Genomic DNA, 17,960 nt, shown 5'->3' on the forward strand with positions numbered 1-17,960 from the left:
GAATGTGTCGAGAGATACACATGAGGCTTTGCATTTGAAGAGTCAGGAGGTTCATGATGAGCATCAGTCATTCACTCATGAATGTCATTTCTGTGGGGAAAAAACTGTATAAAAAAAAAACATGCTTGTTTTTAAATGTACATGATAAAAACACATACAGTAGTACCTTGGATGCTGATTGGTCAGACATGAAACAGACAGAATTCATCAACTGTGTATACCCATAGAGACTAAGATCCATTTTATTTGTCTATAATATTGCACACAGTAATGATTTTCTACAAGGAATAAAGAAAATAAACTTACTCTACAAGCATCTCCTAAGCAAGCAGCACAAACACCTTGAATAGAAGGGAGACACTAATTATTAGTCAACATGAAATCATATTCAACCTATTTATACTTCATGGATACACATTCTTATTTTTATGTGAATGATTCATAAGCGCATGTTTTCTGCTGACATCTCGCAGAGAGCAATGGCTACTAATGTTAACCTATAGCCTTATAATTATTTAAGCATTGTTTTAGCAAACTCAAAATGAAGGTCTTTACACATTCTGCCATTTTCACAATTGAACAAATTCCCAGATACAATGAAGTCCTGCCCTACATTTCTTCACTTAATATCCGGCTTCACAATAAATGTGACATTATGGAAGTAAAACATTTTGCAAATGGCAAATTTCCTCAAGTTTGAGACAATGGTTAAAATGCTGTTTTGAGCTAATGATAAAGAAACATTTCAAATGTTTGAAAGATTAAATACAGTCTCACCATATAAACAGGATCAGCAAAAGGACCACTGGGATGACAATTGCAATGATAATTGCAATGTCAGATATTTCAAATGAGTCTACTGAAAAAAAAATAGGTTATTACAGTTGGCATGAAATGTAAATTCACCTATGTGTTTTCTAAATGCATGTTATAGATCTTATGGTGAATGCAAGTTTTAATACGCAAGTTTAGTTAGATTATTAAGGTTATTTATTGATAAGTGAATTATTCAATTGTGTCCTGCATACTGCATATAGTGAATTAAAGCATTACCTAAATTATAGTATCTAGCTAGAAACATATATATTTTACGCAAGTGTGCAAATGTATGGAAGCGCTGGCCAGTATTGAAGCTTGTTTATTTCTTAACATAAGTTTAAGCTAATTTGTGGTGGTTGAGGAGATTCCCCCTTACATGTGAAGCGCTTTGAGTGCCTAGAAAAGCGCTATATAAATGTAATGAATTATTTCTTGTTTGTTTCTTCCACGAAATAAAAAATAAAATAACATAACATAACATAATTGTGTGACTTTTTATCTCACAATTCAGACATTATGACTAACAACTGTGAGTTTTTATCTCATAATTCGGAACCACAAGTCTGAATTGTGAGTTATAAACTTAATTACGAGAAATAGGTAAAGTAAAAACAATAAGGTATAAACTCACAATTGCAAGGAAAAAAGTTAGAAGTTTAAGATATAAACTCGGAATTGAGAGAAAAAGTCATAAGTTTAAGATATAAACTCAAAATTGAGAAAAAAAGTCATAAGTTTAAGATATAAACTCAGAATTGAGAGAAAAAGTCAGAAGTTTAAGATATAAACTCGGAATTGAGAGGAAAAAAGTCAGAAGTTTAAGATATAAACTCAGAATTGAGAGAAAAAGTCATAAGTTTAAGATATAAACTCAGAATTGAGAGAAAAAGTCAGAAGTTTAAGATATAAACTCGGAATTGAGAGGAAAAAAGTCAGAAGTTTAAGATATAAACTCAGAATTGAGAGAAAAACTCTGAAGTTTAAGATATAAACTCAGAATTGATAGAAAAAAAGTCAGAAGTTTAAGATATAAACTCAGAATTGAGAGAAAAACTCTGAAGTTTAAGATATAAATTCGGAATTGAGAGGAAAAAAGTCAGAAGTTTAAGATATAAACTCAGAATTGAGAGAAAAATTCAGAAGTTTAAGATATAAACTCGGAATTGAGAGGAAAAAAGTCAGAAGTTTAAGATATAAACTCAGAATTGAGAGAAAAAGTCAGAAGTTTAAGATATAAACTCAGAAATGAGCGAAAAAAGTCAGAAGTTTAAGATATAAACTCAGAAATGAGCGAAAAAAGTCAGAAGTTTAAGATATAAACTCAGAATTGAGAGAAAAAAGTCTGAAGTTTAAGATATAAACTCAGAATTGAGAGAAAAACTCTGAAGTTTAAGATATAAACTCAGAAATGAGCTAAAAAAGTCAGAAGTTTAAGATATAAACTCAGAAATGAGCGAAAAAAGTCAGAAGTTTAAGATATAAACTCAGAATTGAGCGAAAAAAATCAGAAGTTTAAGATATAAACTCAGAATTGAGAGAAAAAGTCAGAATTTTAAGATATAAACTCGGAATTGAGAGGGAAAAAGTCAGAAGTTTAAGATCTAAACTCAGAATTGAGAGAAAAACTCTGAAGTTTAAGATATAAACTCAGAATTGAGAGGAAAAAAGTCAGAAGTTTAAGATATAAACTCAGAAATGAGCGAAAAAAGTCAGAAGTTTAAAATATAAACTCGGAATTGAGAGAAAAACTCTGAAGTTTAAGATATAAACTCAGAAATGAGCGAAAAAAGTCAGAAGTTTAAGATATAAAATCAGAATTGAGCGAAAAAAGTCCGAAGTTTAAGATATAAACTCGTAAATGAGAGAAAAAAGTCCGAAGTTTAAGATATAAACTCAGAATTGAGCGAAAAAAGTCAGAAGTTTAAGATATAAACTCAGAATTGAGGAAAAAAAAGTCAGAAGTTTAAGATATAAACTCAGAATTGAGGGAAAAAAAGCCAGAAGTTTAAGATATAAACTCGAAATTGAGCTAAAAAAGTCAGAAGTTTAAGATATAAACTCAGAATTGAGAAAAAAAGTCAGAAGTTTAAGATATAAACTCAGAATTGAGCGAAAAAAGTCAGAAGTTTAAGATATAAACTCAAAATTGAGCTAAAAAAGTCAGAAGTTTAAGATATAAACTCAGAATTGAGAGAAAAACTCTGAAGTTTAAGATATAAACTCAAAAATGAGCGAAAAAAGTCAGAAGTTTAAGATATAAACTCAGAAATGAGAGCAAAAAAGTCAGAAGTTTAAGATATAAACTCAGAATTGAGAAAAAAAGTCAGAAGTTTAAGATATAAACTCAGAATTGAGAAAAAAAGTCGGAAGTTTAAGATATAAACTCAGAATTGAGAGAAAAAGTCAGAAGTTTAAGATATAAACTCAGAATTGAGAGAAAAAGTCAGAAGTTTAAGATATAAACTCAGAATTGAGAGAAAAAGTCAGAAGTTTAAGATATAAACTCGGAATTGAGAAAAAAAAGTCAGAAGTTTAAGATATAAACTCAGAATTGAGAAAAAAAAGTCAGAAGTTTAAGATATAAACTCGGAAATGAGAGGAAAAAAGTCAGAAGTTTAAGATATAAACTCAGAATTGAGAGAAAAAGTCATAAGTTTAAGATATAAACTCAGAATTGAGAGGAAAAAAGTCAGAAGTTTAAGATATAAACTCAGAATTGAGAGAAAAAGTCATAAGTTTAAGATAAAAACTCGGAATTGAGAAAAAAAATGTCAGAAGTTTAAGATATAAACTCAGAAATGAGAGAAAAAGTCATAAGTTTAAGATATAAACTCGGAATTGAGAAAAAAAAGTCAGAAGTTTAAGATATAAACTCAGAATTGAGAGAAAAAGTCAGAAGTTTAAGATATAAACTCAGAATTGAGAGAAAAAGTCAGAAGTTTAAGATATAAACTCAGAATTGAGAGAAAAAGTCAGAAGTTTAAGATAAAAAGTCGGAATTGAGAGAAAAAAAAAGTCGGAAGTTTAAGATATAAACTCAGAAATGAGAGAAAAAGTCAGAAGTTTAAGATATAAACTCAGAATTGAGAAAAAAAGTCAGAAGTTTAAGATATAAACTCAGAATTGAGAGAAAAAGTCATAAGTTTAAGATAAAAACTCGGAATTGAGAAAAAAAAAGTCAGAAGTTTAAGATATAAACTCGAAATTGAGAGAAAAAGTCAGAAGTTTAAGATATAAACTCAGAATTGAGAAAAAAAAGTCGGAAGTTTAAGATATAAACTCAGAAATGAGAGAAAAAAGTCAGAAGTTTAAGATATAAACTCGAAATTGAGAGAAAAAGTCAAAGTGCGGGATATAAACTCAGAATTAAAAAAATAAGTAACTGATGAATACCAAGCGCTTGCGTACTTGTGTAAAATATGGTTGTGGCCTGATGATATTAATGTTATTACTTGAGTCTTACCATGAAACAGCTCTCTGTCATACACGGGATCACTGGTCTCCTCGTTCACGGCGCTCTTCAGTGTGCAGGTGTAGGAGTTCTCTGGGTCACTGCTCTCGGTCACTGTTATCGTCCTCGTATTACGATCTCGTCTGTGCAGCGTCTCTCCAGAGCTCATCCAGACGACTGTACTTTCAGAGGGTCCACCATCATCATCACAACTCAAGGAACATTTAGGAACATCTCCCAACTCGCACTCTTTTTTAATATAAGGTTTGCGGACAGGCTCTGTGAATTAAGATGAAAATTAACAACAGTGTATATATATACACTAAAAAATGCTGGGTTGTTTCAACCCAAATTTGGGTCAAATATGGACAAACCCAAATGTTGGGTTAAAAATGTCATTAAAAAATGTACAGTTGAAAGTGAAAGTTGAAGTTGGGTTAAAATGTTAAAATACATCTTTAACCCAACATTTGGGTTTGTCCATATTTGACCCAAATTTGGGTTAAAACAACCCATCATTATTTAGAGTGTATATATATACACACATACAGTGTTGGGGAAAGTTACTTTTAAAAGTAATAAATTACAATTGCGTTACTCCCCAAAAAGTAACTAAATGCGTTAGTTGGTTTTTATGAAAAGTAATGACTGTTAAGTTCAATTTGAGAGAAAAAGGAAAAAAAGTTAATGGTTAAAAAGTATAGATTCGTCATTGTTAAAGAGATTTGAGATCAAAATGAGTGCAGTCTATTGGTTGTGAGCACATGGTGCAACCTGGGAGAAACAAGGTAGCTGATTGGTCATTGAAACTGCACATGCCACACATAACCAGGTGTGTGTGATTACCAGGAGGCAGAGAGATCTTTGTTAGCAGTGAATGTGCTTCTCCTACCCAAGTTGGTGTGTTTTGGTGATTATAAAACCAAAGGAGAAAGACTGCTGGGAAAAGCCACAATGTGTTCATCAACTTTGAGATGCTACTGGTAGGACAAAGACTTACCTTTCTTTAGGGACTACAGATTTTGTGTATGTTTGGAAGTTGTTTGTTAATGCTATAGCAGTTAACTTTCTAACTGCATTATAAGCTTTTTATTTTACATTGCTGTTAAGTTGCTGTGTATATTTTAACAATGTTGTTTGTACTTTGTAGTGACTCATATATCTGTTTTCTGTATAGGTTATTAAGCTAATCATCTGAAATAATCATTGAGAACAAGTACATGAAGATCAAGTCATTGCTGAAAGATTTTCAATAAATTGCTTCGATGAAAAAGAATCCGATGTTTCGTGTTGTTCCACACTCTTAAAAAATGCTGGGTTGTTTCAACCCAAATTTGGGTCGAATATGGACAAACCCAAATGTTGGGTTAAAAATGCAATTAAAAAATTTACAGTTGAAAGTGAAAGTTGAAGTTGGGTTAAAATTTGAAATCACATTTTTAACCCAACATTTGGGTTTGTCCATATTTTAACCAAATTTGGGTTAAAACAACCCAAGTAAAAGTTGATTGAAGTCTTTTTCAAGTTTGGGCAGACATTGAGGCAAAGAAAACCGGATAACTTGACAATGACCTGGGCTGGGCTAGCTTCTTTGTTTTTTACTTTTGTACTTGTCTATTATACTGATATAATATACTTATTCTGATCCAAATGTTCCTCAAAAGGTAAATATGCACCCAATATATTGTATATTTTGTATGTTATTCATTTGAATTAAAACATTTTTATTATAAGTAGCCTACCTGTTTATTGTAGGGTTATTATCACTTACTAAAACTATTCAAAACATTTCTGTTAATTGAAATAAAGCTGAAAAAGTATATAAATAAATGAAATATAAATATTAAATGAAATACTTCAACTAATTGAAAATTAGGAATGTTTCCTTGGCCAAAAAAAAAAGTAAGTTTAATTTGAAGCACTAAAATTATTAACTGAAAAAATAAAAAAATAAATAAAACCGATTCAAATATGAAAAACGAAAAACATGAAAAAAGCACAAAACGAAATTACTAAATTTAAATAAAATAATATAAAATAACAATCTAAGATGAAAAACTTCAACTAAATGAAATAAACTGAAATATTTTTAATATAGCCTACTAAATTATTAACTAAAACCTAAAACAGAAATAAAAATCAATCAAACCTAAAAATAAAGGCTAATATAATAAAACTAGCCTATATAAAAAATACTGGTGTGTTTGTGTCCATCAAAAAGAAAATTATAATTTGAAAAAAATTGTTAATTTTCAAATACATTTTTGTTATATGACCCAGAGAACTAATACATAGTTGTATTATTAGTACATTATTTCTAACACAGCTGTAATATATGTAAATAATTATGATGATGAAAATGAAATGTGCACGTTTTATTCTGACTCACCTATAACAGTCAGAGAGAATTGTTTTCTTTGCTCTTTACTGTTGATGTCGAGGGTATAAACTCCAGTGTGTTTGAGCTGTAGATGTCTAAGAGTGAGTTCTCCAGTGTGTTTGTCCAGGCTTGCGTGGGATCTGAATTTGGGGTTGGGAATTTCAGTGCTGTCATCCTCCCGGTCCCATTCAATGACCTTCACAACAACTCCAGCATTGTCTCTGTGTTTCCATGTAATGCTGGTGGTGCTGGGATCCACAGATCCAGACACTGGAGTGAACGCAGTTTCACTATTCACCGCTTTCATCACATAATCGCCTGAGAGAAATTATATATTACCACATTATACTGACAGCAGGAAACTTATAAGCAAGTTTGACATTGCATTTATATGTTTTTTTCCCAAAACAACATTAAAAAACCTGAGTTTCCATCATTGTTTTAACAGCCGCTTAGTTAGTTCTACTCAATTTTAAGATTTAAGATATTCAATCAAGTGCAATGGACTTGTAATTTTGACACTCTTGACACTCCAAGGCACCAAATTAAACATGAATATACAATTTAAGAGGTTTGATTTTCTTTTAAAGCGAAGACTTCTTATACTAAAAAAAAAATAAAACACAACATTTTGGACATGTATGAGTTGTACCATGATTTGGTCAAGTATTAAGTATCTTTGAGTGTTTTGTAAATGCCAATATAACTTTCTGATGCCATCACAGAACTATTTGTAGCCTATTTGTACTAAAGTCTGAAGTATTACCTGAAACAGCTTCGCAGAGGATCAAGATCCAGAGAATATGAGAACATCTGCATAACATATTTTCTCTGCTTTTCTTCATCTCTTTCGATCTCCTTGGTTCTGTGTTAGTGTGTAATCTGAAGGCATACAGTAACAGAGCTGTTCTGTCTCGAGTCTGTAGGTTGGGTTGAGCTTCATGAACGTTCATGCCCTCTGGTGGCAGAAAGGAAGGATCAATGTGAAATTAACTTCACCGAAAATACAAAAGAACCTCTGCTTGATTGTGTGACAAATGTTTATACCCAAAAGGCTCCCGGAGAAAGAAGACTTCTATTGTGGGACTTTGATAGTTATTTTAGAGTGCGAAACCCGATGCTTCCGGTAGGAGGTGTTATTGTTATTGTTTTGCTGAGATTACTGAGAGAACGGCAGCTGCGCACATAGTGTTTCTTCATGCCTGTTATTTGGATGTTCTTTGGCGTTTTGTTGTTAAAAGTATTAGTACATGACCATAAAGTACGTTTCTCTGATTTGTCGATGTTTCAAGTGTATTATTGAGCTTTGTCCACTTAAATGTGCATGACTTGTAGGCTACCGATTCATGCATGTGCGATGGCAGACAAACCAATAAATAGTCAAATGTGACCGTCTACTTTGTATATGTGTCTGTAATATGTTAACTAATTATTCTGCAGAAGGATTATCCAGTATTATTTCCCGTTGATTATGCTAATTTGGGAAATTTGTTTGTTTGTTGATGCATCTGGATTCGATAATAGCTAATATATATTAATGCCAAAGTAATTTCTTGTGACCAGACCAATAGTTATATTGTCTTCAATTGCCCATCATCTGCATATTTTGAGCTTTAACTGTTATTTAGGTGATACTGAATATGTTAGGCTATTCTGAATTAAGAAGGGACTGATTCATCTGTGAATGTACACATTTATACTTCTACTAATGTTATGTTTTTGTTATTTTAGACTAATATTCAATACACTGTGGAAAGAAGCACCAGTCTCCTCATTCTTTGTGTCCTGACCGACACCCAGGGGTGCTAACAAGTAGAACTTGCAGTATCCTTTCCTCTCCAACACTAAGGTAAAAGAAGCGTCTTTCAAAATAATAGATCGATTTTACCCTGTCAAACATTTTATGACTAAATATAAAGCTATTGATGCACAATGCTCATTTTGCCAAGTACACACATGTTGCTGTTAGAACATGAAAAGCTCTACAAAGTCCCTCCAGCGGGAGTTATTCTCTGTGTCACTGTTCCTGACTTTTCTACCGGGAACGATCACAGTATTCCTCATTTAAATAATTAATATGCAGAATAAAGGGGCGGGGCCTGGTTGAGTTCGTTAGTAGGCCGTTCATATCCATAATAAAGGCTAGATGTCTCGTCCGCGCTGCTGGCCAATGGAGGTCGACGTCCGCACCTGGCGGCCATCTTGTCACAGGCAGCTCGCTCACTCGTAACATTGGCTGTGTCCGAAATCTCCCACTACTCACTATATAGTGGACTATATAGTGAGCTCGCCATTTTGTAGTGCTGTCCGAATGTATAGTGATGATTATTATACCCTATATAGTCTGTAATGTACTCAATGACACTCAATGTATCCCAGAATGCATTTTGAAAAGTAATGTACAACCGATGGTCACTAACCCAAGCCCTACATACCATCATGCATTGCGCTGATCGTAAAAATGGCGGATGGACGTCAAAGAGAGCAGCGCGACAATACGAATTTGTCATACAAATGTAAATGTTCTTTCTCGTTTAACTTATGATATGTAGTAGTTCTACAATTTTGTCAGACATGTATAATCATGTGTGGAGTAACGCATTATAATAGAAACGGCCAGAAATGACTTTTAATTTTACAATTTTGGAGAAATAAGCTCAATATAATGTAATGTATTTATAATAAAAAAAATCTATTTAGCCCAGAGCTGGCTCGTTTAACCCTCTGGGGTCCTTCATTTCAGAGTCCACTCAGGACCTTCGGGTCCAAATGGGCCGGAAGGGTGGGATTAATATTTATTTAAAAAAAAAGCATCTTTTTTTTTTTTTTACTTGTTTTTTATAATATTTTTTCTTTTCTTTTTTGGTGTTTTGAGATAATTTCAAAAATAAAAATGATTTATAATTAATATTAATGCAATAATTATGACCCATTTTTTCCCCATTGAATATAATAGAAATTTTAAAAAAAAATATATATTTTTTTTTAAAGCTGTATTTCATTTTAGAGTCAAGCCTAGGCCTCATGAAAGCAATTTTTGAAATGAGATGGATGCCATCTGGTGGACAAACTGAGCATTTTAAAAATTCAAAACCCATATGTAATCTGAATGTATTAGTGTGTATGTGTATAAAAGTGTGTGTGTGTGTGTGTGTGTGTGTGGATGTGTCTGTTTTGCACTCTTGATGTTTTATAGATTCACCCCTTCACTGTTGTGTGCTTTTTTTCTGGATCGTGGCTGATTTGTAGTTTGTACGCACAAAATAACTCTGTATTTTCACATTTTTGCCAATTTCCCATTAATTTCCTATGCGGGTCCATTTGGACCCGAAGGTCCTGAGTGTGACTATTTTTTTTACAACCACTTAGACTATTCAAATCCTGTCCCCAATTTTTTGGGGTGTTCATATGCCAAGTACCAACAGTCACCAAATTTCGGACCATTCCGATAAAGCAATGATTTAAAAAAAAAAAATATTTAAATGCTTCGGGTCCATTTGGGCCGAAGGACCCCAGAGGGTTAAATAGTGCGACAGTAATGACGTAATCAACGGCGCCGAGAGACGGTCGAGTAGTGTCCGAAAGTGGTGTTTCTATTATGCTGGTGAGCTCACTATATAGTGCTCTACTCCCTACCCCCTACATAGGGGTTAGGGAGTAGTGGTTTGAGTGGAGATTTCGGACACAGCCATTGTGTTTTAGTGGTGCATGTACTTTTTAAATAACCATAACTTGCTCAATTTTCTACCGATTTTCAAACGGTTTGGTTTGTTATAAACGTCAGAGATGTAGTTATGACACTGCTTATTTATGAATAAGTGTATAAATAAATAATCATCCAGAATTATAGCCACGTTAATAACGTTTGTAGGAAACCAAACCGTTTGTAAATCCGTCAAGATTTCATCGAGATAAGAGTATTTATGTTCGTGCTGATCACTCATCTTACATCAGGCACCACAGAGCCCGCCAGAAAGCTTGCCTGTGACAAGATGGCCGCCGGTGATGACGATAGAGACTCCATCATAAGACATCTAGCCTTTATTATGGATATCTATGAGGCCTTTTCTCAATATGCGTTCTTGTTTGTACTTTGTGTTCCTGTGAAACGTCATCAGTCGCTGCCCAAGTACTGCTTCAATTCAAAGTTCACATCCAACCAAGTCCAGTTCAAATCCCCGGATGTGTTTTATTGAGAACCCTTTTATCGAGGATGCATCGAGAGGTGACTTGAGTAGCTATCCCAGGTATCCCAGAATGCATCTCACACTAACCAGCAAGTGTCAATGGCGGAGGAGAAACCCAGCAAATAATAATAATATCGATATGTCTCGAAATGGAGAATTTTCAGGTTAGAATGTAATTGTTTAAAGCTCAAATCAGTGGTTTATTGATAAAAATAGTATCTATTTGAACATTTGATCTGACGTATTCATAGTTGTGGGATCTAGGCGATCAACGAGCGCTTATTTACCCCGCCTGGAACAGCCTTACCTTCGCTAGTCCTTCTGGCATTTGCCGCTGGCTCTGATGTCTCTGTAGGGGTTAAAAACATGAGATATAATTCGCCTTGTATCTAATGGGCGATCTTTGGTCTCATGAATCTGCAGTTTCATAACTTTTTATATATTTAAGCTTTTTAACTTTACCTTTGAAGCCTACTGAAGTGCTGACTTTGTACACTCGAAGCTCTTGGCCAGTCATAACACAATGCTCCAGCCGACCAATCAGAGCACAGTGTGCTTTTCAGAAGGAGGGGCTTCATAGAGACAGGAAGTAAACAGAGCGTTACTGACAGACTGGGAAGAGAGGAGCCGCAACGATGGAGAATATGAGGAGAATAATCAACATTCAAGCAGGAAAACCTGTTCTAGTGGAGCCTGAAAACAACATCAAGACTTTATAAAAGGGCAGAACAGGTCCTCTTTAATGCACATAAATTGGAAAGCATTTCAAAAGAAAAGTTTCTCACAAGATGGCAGCATTGTATGACTTTTAAATTGTCACGCAGTTATGCATTTAAGCCACCAGGTCACTGCACAGACATGCAAACCATTTTTGGGTCGTGATCCACCAGTCGAGAACCACTGTCCTAGATCCAGTGTGAGATAATATGAAAAACATCTACAACAAACCTTTCCATCAGCCTTTCTATCTATAAATTATATATATATATAAAAATGTATTCATAAATCAGTGCTTGCCAGCTTTCTAGTCCGCAAGACCAAAGATAAAAATAGCTGGCCAAAATCTCAAAACATCATATCTATTCTATATCTGTTAGACAGAAACACCTGCTTTATAATGCAGCACTTTAGATGACATCCTTCCACACCTGTGAAGCGCCGTCGCAATTTCTGAACAACTGACATCTTCACTTCATGATTCTGTCTGCATATAACCGCCAACTCTCTGATCGCAAAACAGGAAATTCTTTCTGTTTCCTCCAGTTGATTGTGAAAAAGGTTCTGGAACATTTGCTGTGTTCAGAAGAGCAATGAACTGCCAATACAATCTCTTGTTGTTGTTCCTCTGTGGCTTCGCTGCACTCTCTGGTAGGTTCTGACTTTGTTTTCTATAGATATGTTAATAGACTGAAGTGAAGAAGCCGTTTTTCTTATATATTTTGTAAATGTATATTTTGTAGTTGAGATCAAATGTTACAATGCGATTAAAAGAAATCAAGAATAGTAATCCATAATTAACATTTGATCTCATGCATACTAGGATATTTTATATCAACTCAATTTTATCAAGTCACTGTAACATCCAAATTCGCTTCTGTCAGAAACACTAGTGAAGGCCGTTTTTAAGTGTTAGATCAGTTAAAATATGCCCTTAAAGAAACAAATGTGATATTATAGTGGCCACTTGAACAAATGCACTTCTACTGTCATTTTTGGACACTTTTAAATGCAAATCTAGTGATGTTTACACACAAACTGCTGCAATGAGTGTTTGTTCGTGTCGGCCTTTAATAGAAGACACAGAAAGTCAAACATTTATATATGTTGTCAAATGATAGTTACTCTCTTAAACATAAAGGTTCTGTATTGGTATTTATGTTTCTGTGAAGAACATTTAAACATCGATGAAATCTTTAAATTTTAACTTTAATTTAGCTTATTTAAATGTTCTTCGGAATAAGAAAGAAATGGATATTTTAAGAGCTTTTGACTGAAAGGTTCTTTGGGGAAACAAAAAGTTTTTTTCTGTCGCTGCTCAAACTCCCTTTTTGAACCTTTATTTTTATAGCAGAAAGTCTATATTTCAGAAACTATAAGGTTTTGAGTCAAAAGTAATTTAACAAATGCTTATTTTATCAAGCACTGATTTGTTGGTTTCAAACATCCAGTTCAAAACAGGCTTAAATTATAATAACTTTTTTGTGAAGTTCCAGTCTCATATTATTTTTGCTAACTATCTGTTGGACAGAGGAACACAAGAGAAACACACTAACATGAGTATAAATATATAACAAAGGCAGATTTGAACTCAGAACAGTTTCTTTATAGATGTATAAATGGTCAGGGCATATGTGTTGTAATGTTACACAACTTTAAGTTCTGTTGCTCATAACAATGGTTTGGTATTTTTAAGTTACCTTTTACCTTTGTGGTGGTCCCTTATTGTGACAACTTACCCCGTACAGTGTGACGACATATCCTGTTGTTGTTATAGGAGTCAGTGTGTGTTAAATTAACTTTTTTACGGTGGCAATATAATATTGAAATGTGTTGTCTAAAGTTAGTGTCTTGACTTTTAAAAAAGAAACCCACCCTGAGAATGATTCATTCTCTGTTTTTCCTCATAGTGAAACACATATGAGCAGTTGAACCCTGTTGAGTTTTATTAAATACTAATATGATTTTATTTATTATAGTCTCAACAGAGGAATGTGGAAAAGATCTACTAGTGGGAACGTCCTGCATCATTAAGCGGACATCAAGAAACAAAGAGAAACCACCTGAGATAAAATGGGTCCACGACCTAAACGGCAACATTCTTCGCTGGAAAGGTGGGACTGTCAGAGGAACATATGCAGGTGCATCTATGGAAGAAGATGGATCATTAAAAATGTCAAAAGTTAGTCTGAAGGACACGGGCAAATATAAATTCTACGAATTTAATGCTGATGGTGCAGAGATTGGTACAAGAGAAGTGGAAATTAAAGTATATGGTAAGATGACAAATATTTCTACCCTTCCAACACCATAATAATAACAAAATCAGACTGTATATTTCTATAGTAGTTACAGTATAGTAAATAACCACCATGTGTCTGAAACAGAAAAGGCCCCTAAACCCACTGTGAGCATCAGATGCACAAAAGATGGGAATGCGACTCTCTCCTGTGAGATCGGAAACAGAAAAGATCTGACTGTAACCTGGTATAAAGACAAAATGATCCAGAATGACAAAAAAACTCAAGTTCTCTTGTCATTTACTCAAGTACAGGAGAATAAACCGTACTCATGCGAGGCACAAAATCCTGTCAGCAAAGACAAAAGTGAGAGTATTACAGTGTCATGTAAGTATTTCTTATTTCACATGCTTTTTATTCAAATGGTTAAAAATGCTCTTGTGTTGTCTGTGGGGAAACATCTAAATCTAGATCTTTCTGGGTTTTGAACAGATTGATGTGAAACGTGAAGAAGTGCAGTTTTGGCACTTTTCACGATTTCGCTTTTGTTCCATAAAGTATATGAACTGGTTTTTGGGCCGTTTCCTGTTTTTGCTGCTGACGTACAATCGTGAATCTATGACAGTAAAACAACAGTATTTGTCACATTGACTCTGCAAAATGGTGTTAAAATGTGAACTAACTGAAGATAAGTCAAACGTTTTGACACATTTATTCACTGTTAAAAAAAAAAGTGCAAATAGCTTTCACAACTTAAAATGTATCATTAGAATCATTTCTCTGGATTTAACTTGCTGAGATAACTCAAATATCCTAGTTGATACAGTTTCACATTTCAAGCTGAATATAACTTAATATGTTAAGGCAGCACAAACACTTACTTTTTATAATTGAAACAACAATTATTATTTTCTTTACCGTGTTCTTTATTCAACATCAAAGTCATCAAAACTACACTTTAAAAAATGCTGGGTTGTTTTAACCCAATTTTGGGTCAAATATGGACAAACCCAGCCGTTGGGTTACATTTTTAAATTGCATTTTTAATCCAGTGTTTGGGTTTGTCCTTATTTGACCCAAAATTGAGTTAAAACAACCCAGCATTTTTTCGATTGTACACTCTAAAAAATGCTGGGTTGTTTTAACCCAATTTTGGGTCAAATATAGACAAACCCAAATGTTGGGTTAAAGTAATTTAAAATTTTAACCCAACTTTCACTTTCAACTGTACATTTTTTTAAATTACATTTTAACCCAAAATTTGGGTTTGTCCATATTTGACCCAAATTTGGGTTGAAACAACCCAGCATTTTTTAGAGTGTATGAAATGACACGTCTAGGAATTGTGTTGACCAAAAAAAAAAAAAGTTAAGATAAATAGGAGAAAATGCTTCATTTGTTGATATCAAATTTTGTGTTCAGACTCAATGGTATTGGTAATGTAATTTGCCAACATGCTTGGCATTCCTAAGGAGCAAGACTATGCAAAGTGAGAGAAAATACAACCCAGACTACATAGAAAATGGTTAACTTGCTACTGTAATGGGTCGTACTGTAGATTCCAGCCTTTTAAGCATTATTGAATGAGGAACATGCGTGTTGCACACTTGATGCTTTTACTTCACCATCCAATCCAAATCATCCTGCAATAGACGTTAACATGAAATGAATACATTTACACAACTTTATTAGCCTACAAAATAATTCTAAGCATTTAAATGGAAGTTTTCAAGTTTTCAGATCAAATTGTTTTTAAAAGTTAATTAAGAATAAAGTGTGTCCAAACATTTGACTCTCTCGTGAAATAACGTTGGATCGTACAGTATTACGTATGAGGCAGTTTGATTTTAAGCAGCTTAAAACAGATGTTTTATAATGATTGTCTGTTATTTATGTCATGTGGTCCATGTCTTACAGGTTCAGGTCCAGGTTCAGGTTATGGTAAACTCTTTGGCTTTGATTTCTGGGTCATGTTGGGCATCCTAGCCGGCGGAGGAGCCCTTCTGCTTCTGCTGATCTGTGTTCTCATCATCTGTGCGTGTAGAAGCTGTCGGCAACGTACGAAGCGCCAACAAGGTCAGCAACGTCTTCATCACCTCTAAAATAAATCAATGAGCAATTGTGTTTTCAACAAAAGATCAAACTGAAGCTGTTTGAGCTTGGAAAATTAATATGAAAAATTGAAATGTTCCCGGGCACAATCCTCAGCCAACTCTTAAATACAGGCATTTAAATAAAATGATAAATTCTTTAAGGTTCCTATATAAATGTATCTGCTCAAAAACAACTTGTTATAATTAACAAGTTTAAAACAGGAAAGCGAAGCCTTTTACCACATCAGTTTCCTGTTTCTCATATGTATTAGATTCTTAAAAAAAACTAAACATTTAATGCTTAATATTTGTACATGTTTAATATGTTAGGCCACTAGTTACGTAATGCATTTGCCAGATCTCTTTGTTTAGGCAGCACCAGACAGATCTAGAAAACAGATATAACCGAGCTCCCCATAATATCCTGTATACAAACGTCTTTATGTGGTTTTCTGTGGTTTTTAACAGAACAATCGGCACTAAAAACAGTTTTTTTAAGAATACACACTTTTTAAAAATTTGTACAATAGCTGATCGACAACTATATCATATTCACTGTCTTCCGGTTGGCGTACCCCGAAGTGATAAAATAAAACAAAATTCTTTATCAAATGTATAGGCAAGACGAGTAGTTTGTTTAGGCACGGTTTGTAGGGAAATATATTCAAACAAATATAACTATAGAATCAATTTTTAATGCGCATGTGAACGCCGTCGTCTTAGTGGCCCCTAATGTAATAACAAATGATCATTTTGCTGGAAGTGAATCAATTAAAACTAACTTTAGCTGGAAATAACATTATTAAAAAATCGCTATAAAGCCTAAACAATCTCGGTTACCGTAAATTGTATGTTTATCTCTGTACAGCTGCTTTGAAACAATCTCCATTGTTAAAAGCGCTATATAAATGATGATTTGACTACTGTATGTAGAATTAGCATTCCTAGGTGTTAATTAATTTGAGAAAGTAATCATTCCCAGTGCACGCAAATTTACCAGATCACACTGTTGGTTACTTTACTTTTTTTTAACAATTTCTTTATTTCTAAAGAGATACAACAACAGGATTACACAAATCAAGAACTTGCTACAGGTATATTACTAGCTGCTATATTATATTATGTAAATAAATATTGGTCATCCTGTTCTCTGAAAAATCCATATCAGTCCACCACTTCACATAGCAGATTAACTTTACAGCCTATAGATCACACACATCTGAAAAAATGCAAGTTTATGAACATCTTGCCTTTGATATCTTCCAGATGAGGAGGAGCTCCGGCTAGAAGGTCTGACCCCAGGTCAGAACGGTACAAGCAGATCCAAACAGACCGCTAGAGGGCAACCGGCGCCCCCCGTCCCGCAAGAGGACTCAATACTCTGCAGCCCATCTCCAGAAACCCCTCGAAGCCAGACTCAACCCAAAGCCCAGATCCGTGCTCGACCCCCCCCACCGCCTCAGGACGAGGAGGACCCGCCTCCATTACCTCAGCCCAGGAACAAACAGCACCGAAACAAGAGGAGTCAAGAGCCGTACCGACCAATGGAATGAGACTAAACCACAGTATATGAGACTTTCCTAGTAAAAGCCGAGTAAAAGCCATATATTGATTGAAAAAACAGTTTTCTAAAAATGAAAAATCGGTCATACTCGCCCTCAGAACTATTAGCTATTATTACTTAACTATTATTTTCTTGTTTTTCTTCGTCTTAGGCAGAATGTCCAAGCTATTCTTGTCCGTACAAGGAAAGTATATGGTGATTTACAAGCTTACCATAAAAATTGTATTTACAACATGTGCTGTGCGCTATATATGCCAAGTCTTTACAAATAATCCAAAATATTGACTTTTTTTAAAGTAAGATTTTTAAAAACCAATCTTCTTTTGGCCTAACAATTATTTATACTAATGTGTATTTTATATTATTAAACTGCATACTTTCATTATTCCATGCGTGTTTACGTCATATCAGTAAATAATGGAAAGAATGTTTATTATATATACTAACTAAAAAAAAAATTGCAAGCAATAATGTAAAGCGACAGTACCCGTAATAAAACACGAATTAAC

The 17,960-nt window shown here is 33.9% G+C and overlaps 2 protein-coding genes across 2 annotated transcripts; one reads left to right on the forward strand and one right to left on the reverse strand.

Moving 5' to 3' along the window:
* Positions 1 to 758: 758 nt before the first annotated feature.
* LOC130090954 (SLAM family member 9-like) lies at positions 759 to 7,537 on the reverse strand. The gene is made up of 4 exons (XM_056258600.1): positions 7,417 to 7,537; positions 6,660 to 6,968; positions 4,283 to 4,549; positions 759 to 856 (listed from the first exon to the last, which is right to left on the reverse strand). Exons 1-4 carry the CDS (start codon positions 7,493 to 7,495, stop codon positions 774 to 776), a joined length of 738 nt encoding a protein of 245 aa, XP_056114575.1. The 5' UTR covers positions 7,496 to 7,537; the 3' UTR covers positions 759 to 773.
* A 4,404-nt stretch (positions 7,538 to 11,941) lies between these two features.
* Positions 11,942 to 17,499, forward strand: LOC130090955 (T-cell surface antigen CD2-like). Its single transcript, XM_056258601.1, has 5 exons — positions 11,942 to 12,205; positions 13,534 to 13,830; positions 13,942 to 14,181; positions 15,718 to 15,870; positions 17,154 to 17,499. Exons 1-5 carry the CDS (start codon positions 12,148 to 12,150, stop codon positions 17,438 to 17,440), a joined length of 1,035 nt encoding a protein of 344 aa, XP_056114576.1. The 5' UTR covers positions 11,942 to 12,147; the 3' UTR covers positions 17,441 to 17,499.
* Positions 17,500 to 17,960: the final 461 nt, after the last annotated feature.

This window comes from Rhinichthys klamathensis, unplaced genomic scaffold (assembly GCF_029890125.1).
Source record: "Rhinichthys klamathensis goyatoka isolate OS25496 unplaced genomic scaffold, OSU_Roscu_1.1 h1tg000157l_1, whole genome shotgun sequence".
Lineage (NCBI taxonomy): Eukaryota > Metazoa > Chordata > Actinopteri > Cypriniformes > Leuciscidae > Rhinichthys > Rhinichthys klamathensis.

What these genes read in the sequence shown, in the direction of transcription:
- LOC130090954 (XM_056258600.1), bottom strand. Translation starts at nt 7,495, where the DNA reads ATGAAGAAAAGCAGAGAAAATATGTTATGCAGATGTTCTCATATTCTC. An exon ending in CCTCTGCGAAGCTGTTTCAG is followed by an intron (nt 6,969 to 7,416) that starts GTAATACTTCAG and finishes AATTTCTCTCAG; the next exon opens with GCGATTATGTGATGAAAGCG. An exon ending in TGACAGAGAGCTGTTTCATG is followed by an intron (nt 857 to 4,282) that starts GTAAGACTCAAG and finishes TTTTTTCAGTAG; the next exon opens with ACTCATTTGAAATATCTGAC.
- LOC130090955 (XM_056258601.1), top strand. Translation starts at nt 12,148, where the DNA reads ATGAACTGCCAATACAATCTCTTGTTGTTGTTCCTCTGTGGCTTCGCT. An exon ending in TGGCTTCGCTGCACTCTCTG is followed by an intron (nt 12,206 to 13,533) that starts GTAGGTTCTGAC and finishes TATTTATTATAG; the next exon opens with TCTCAACAGAGGAATGTGGA. An exon ending in ACGTACGAAGCGCCAACAAG is followed by an intron (nt 15,871 to 17,153) that starts GTCAGCAACGTC and finishes GATATCTTCCAG; the next exon opens with ATGAGGAGGAGCTCCGGCTA.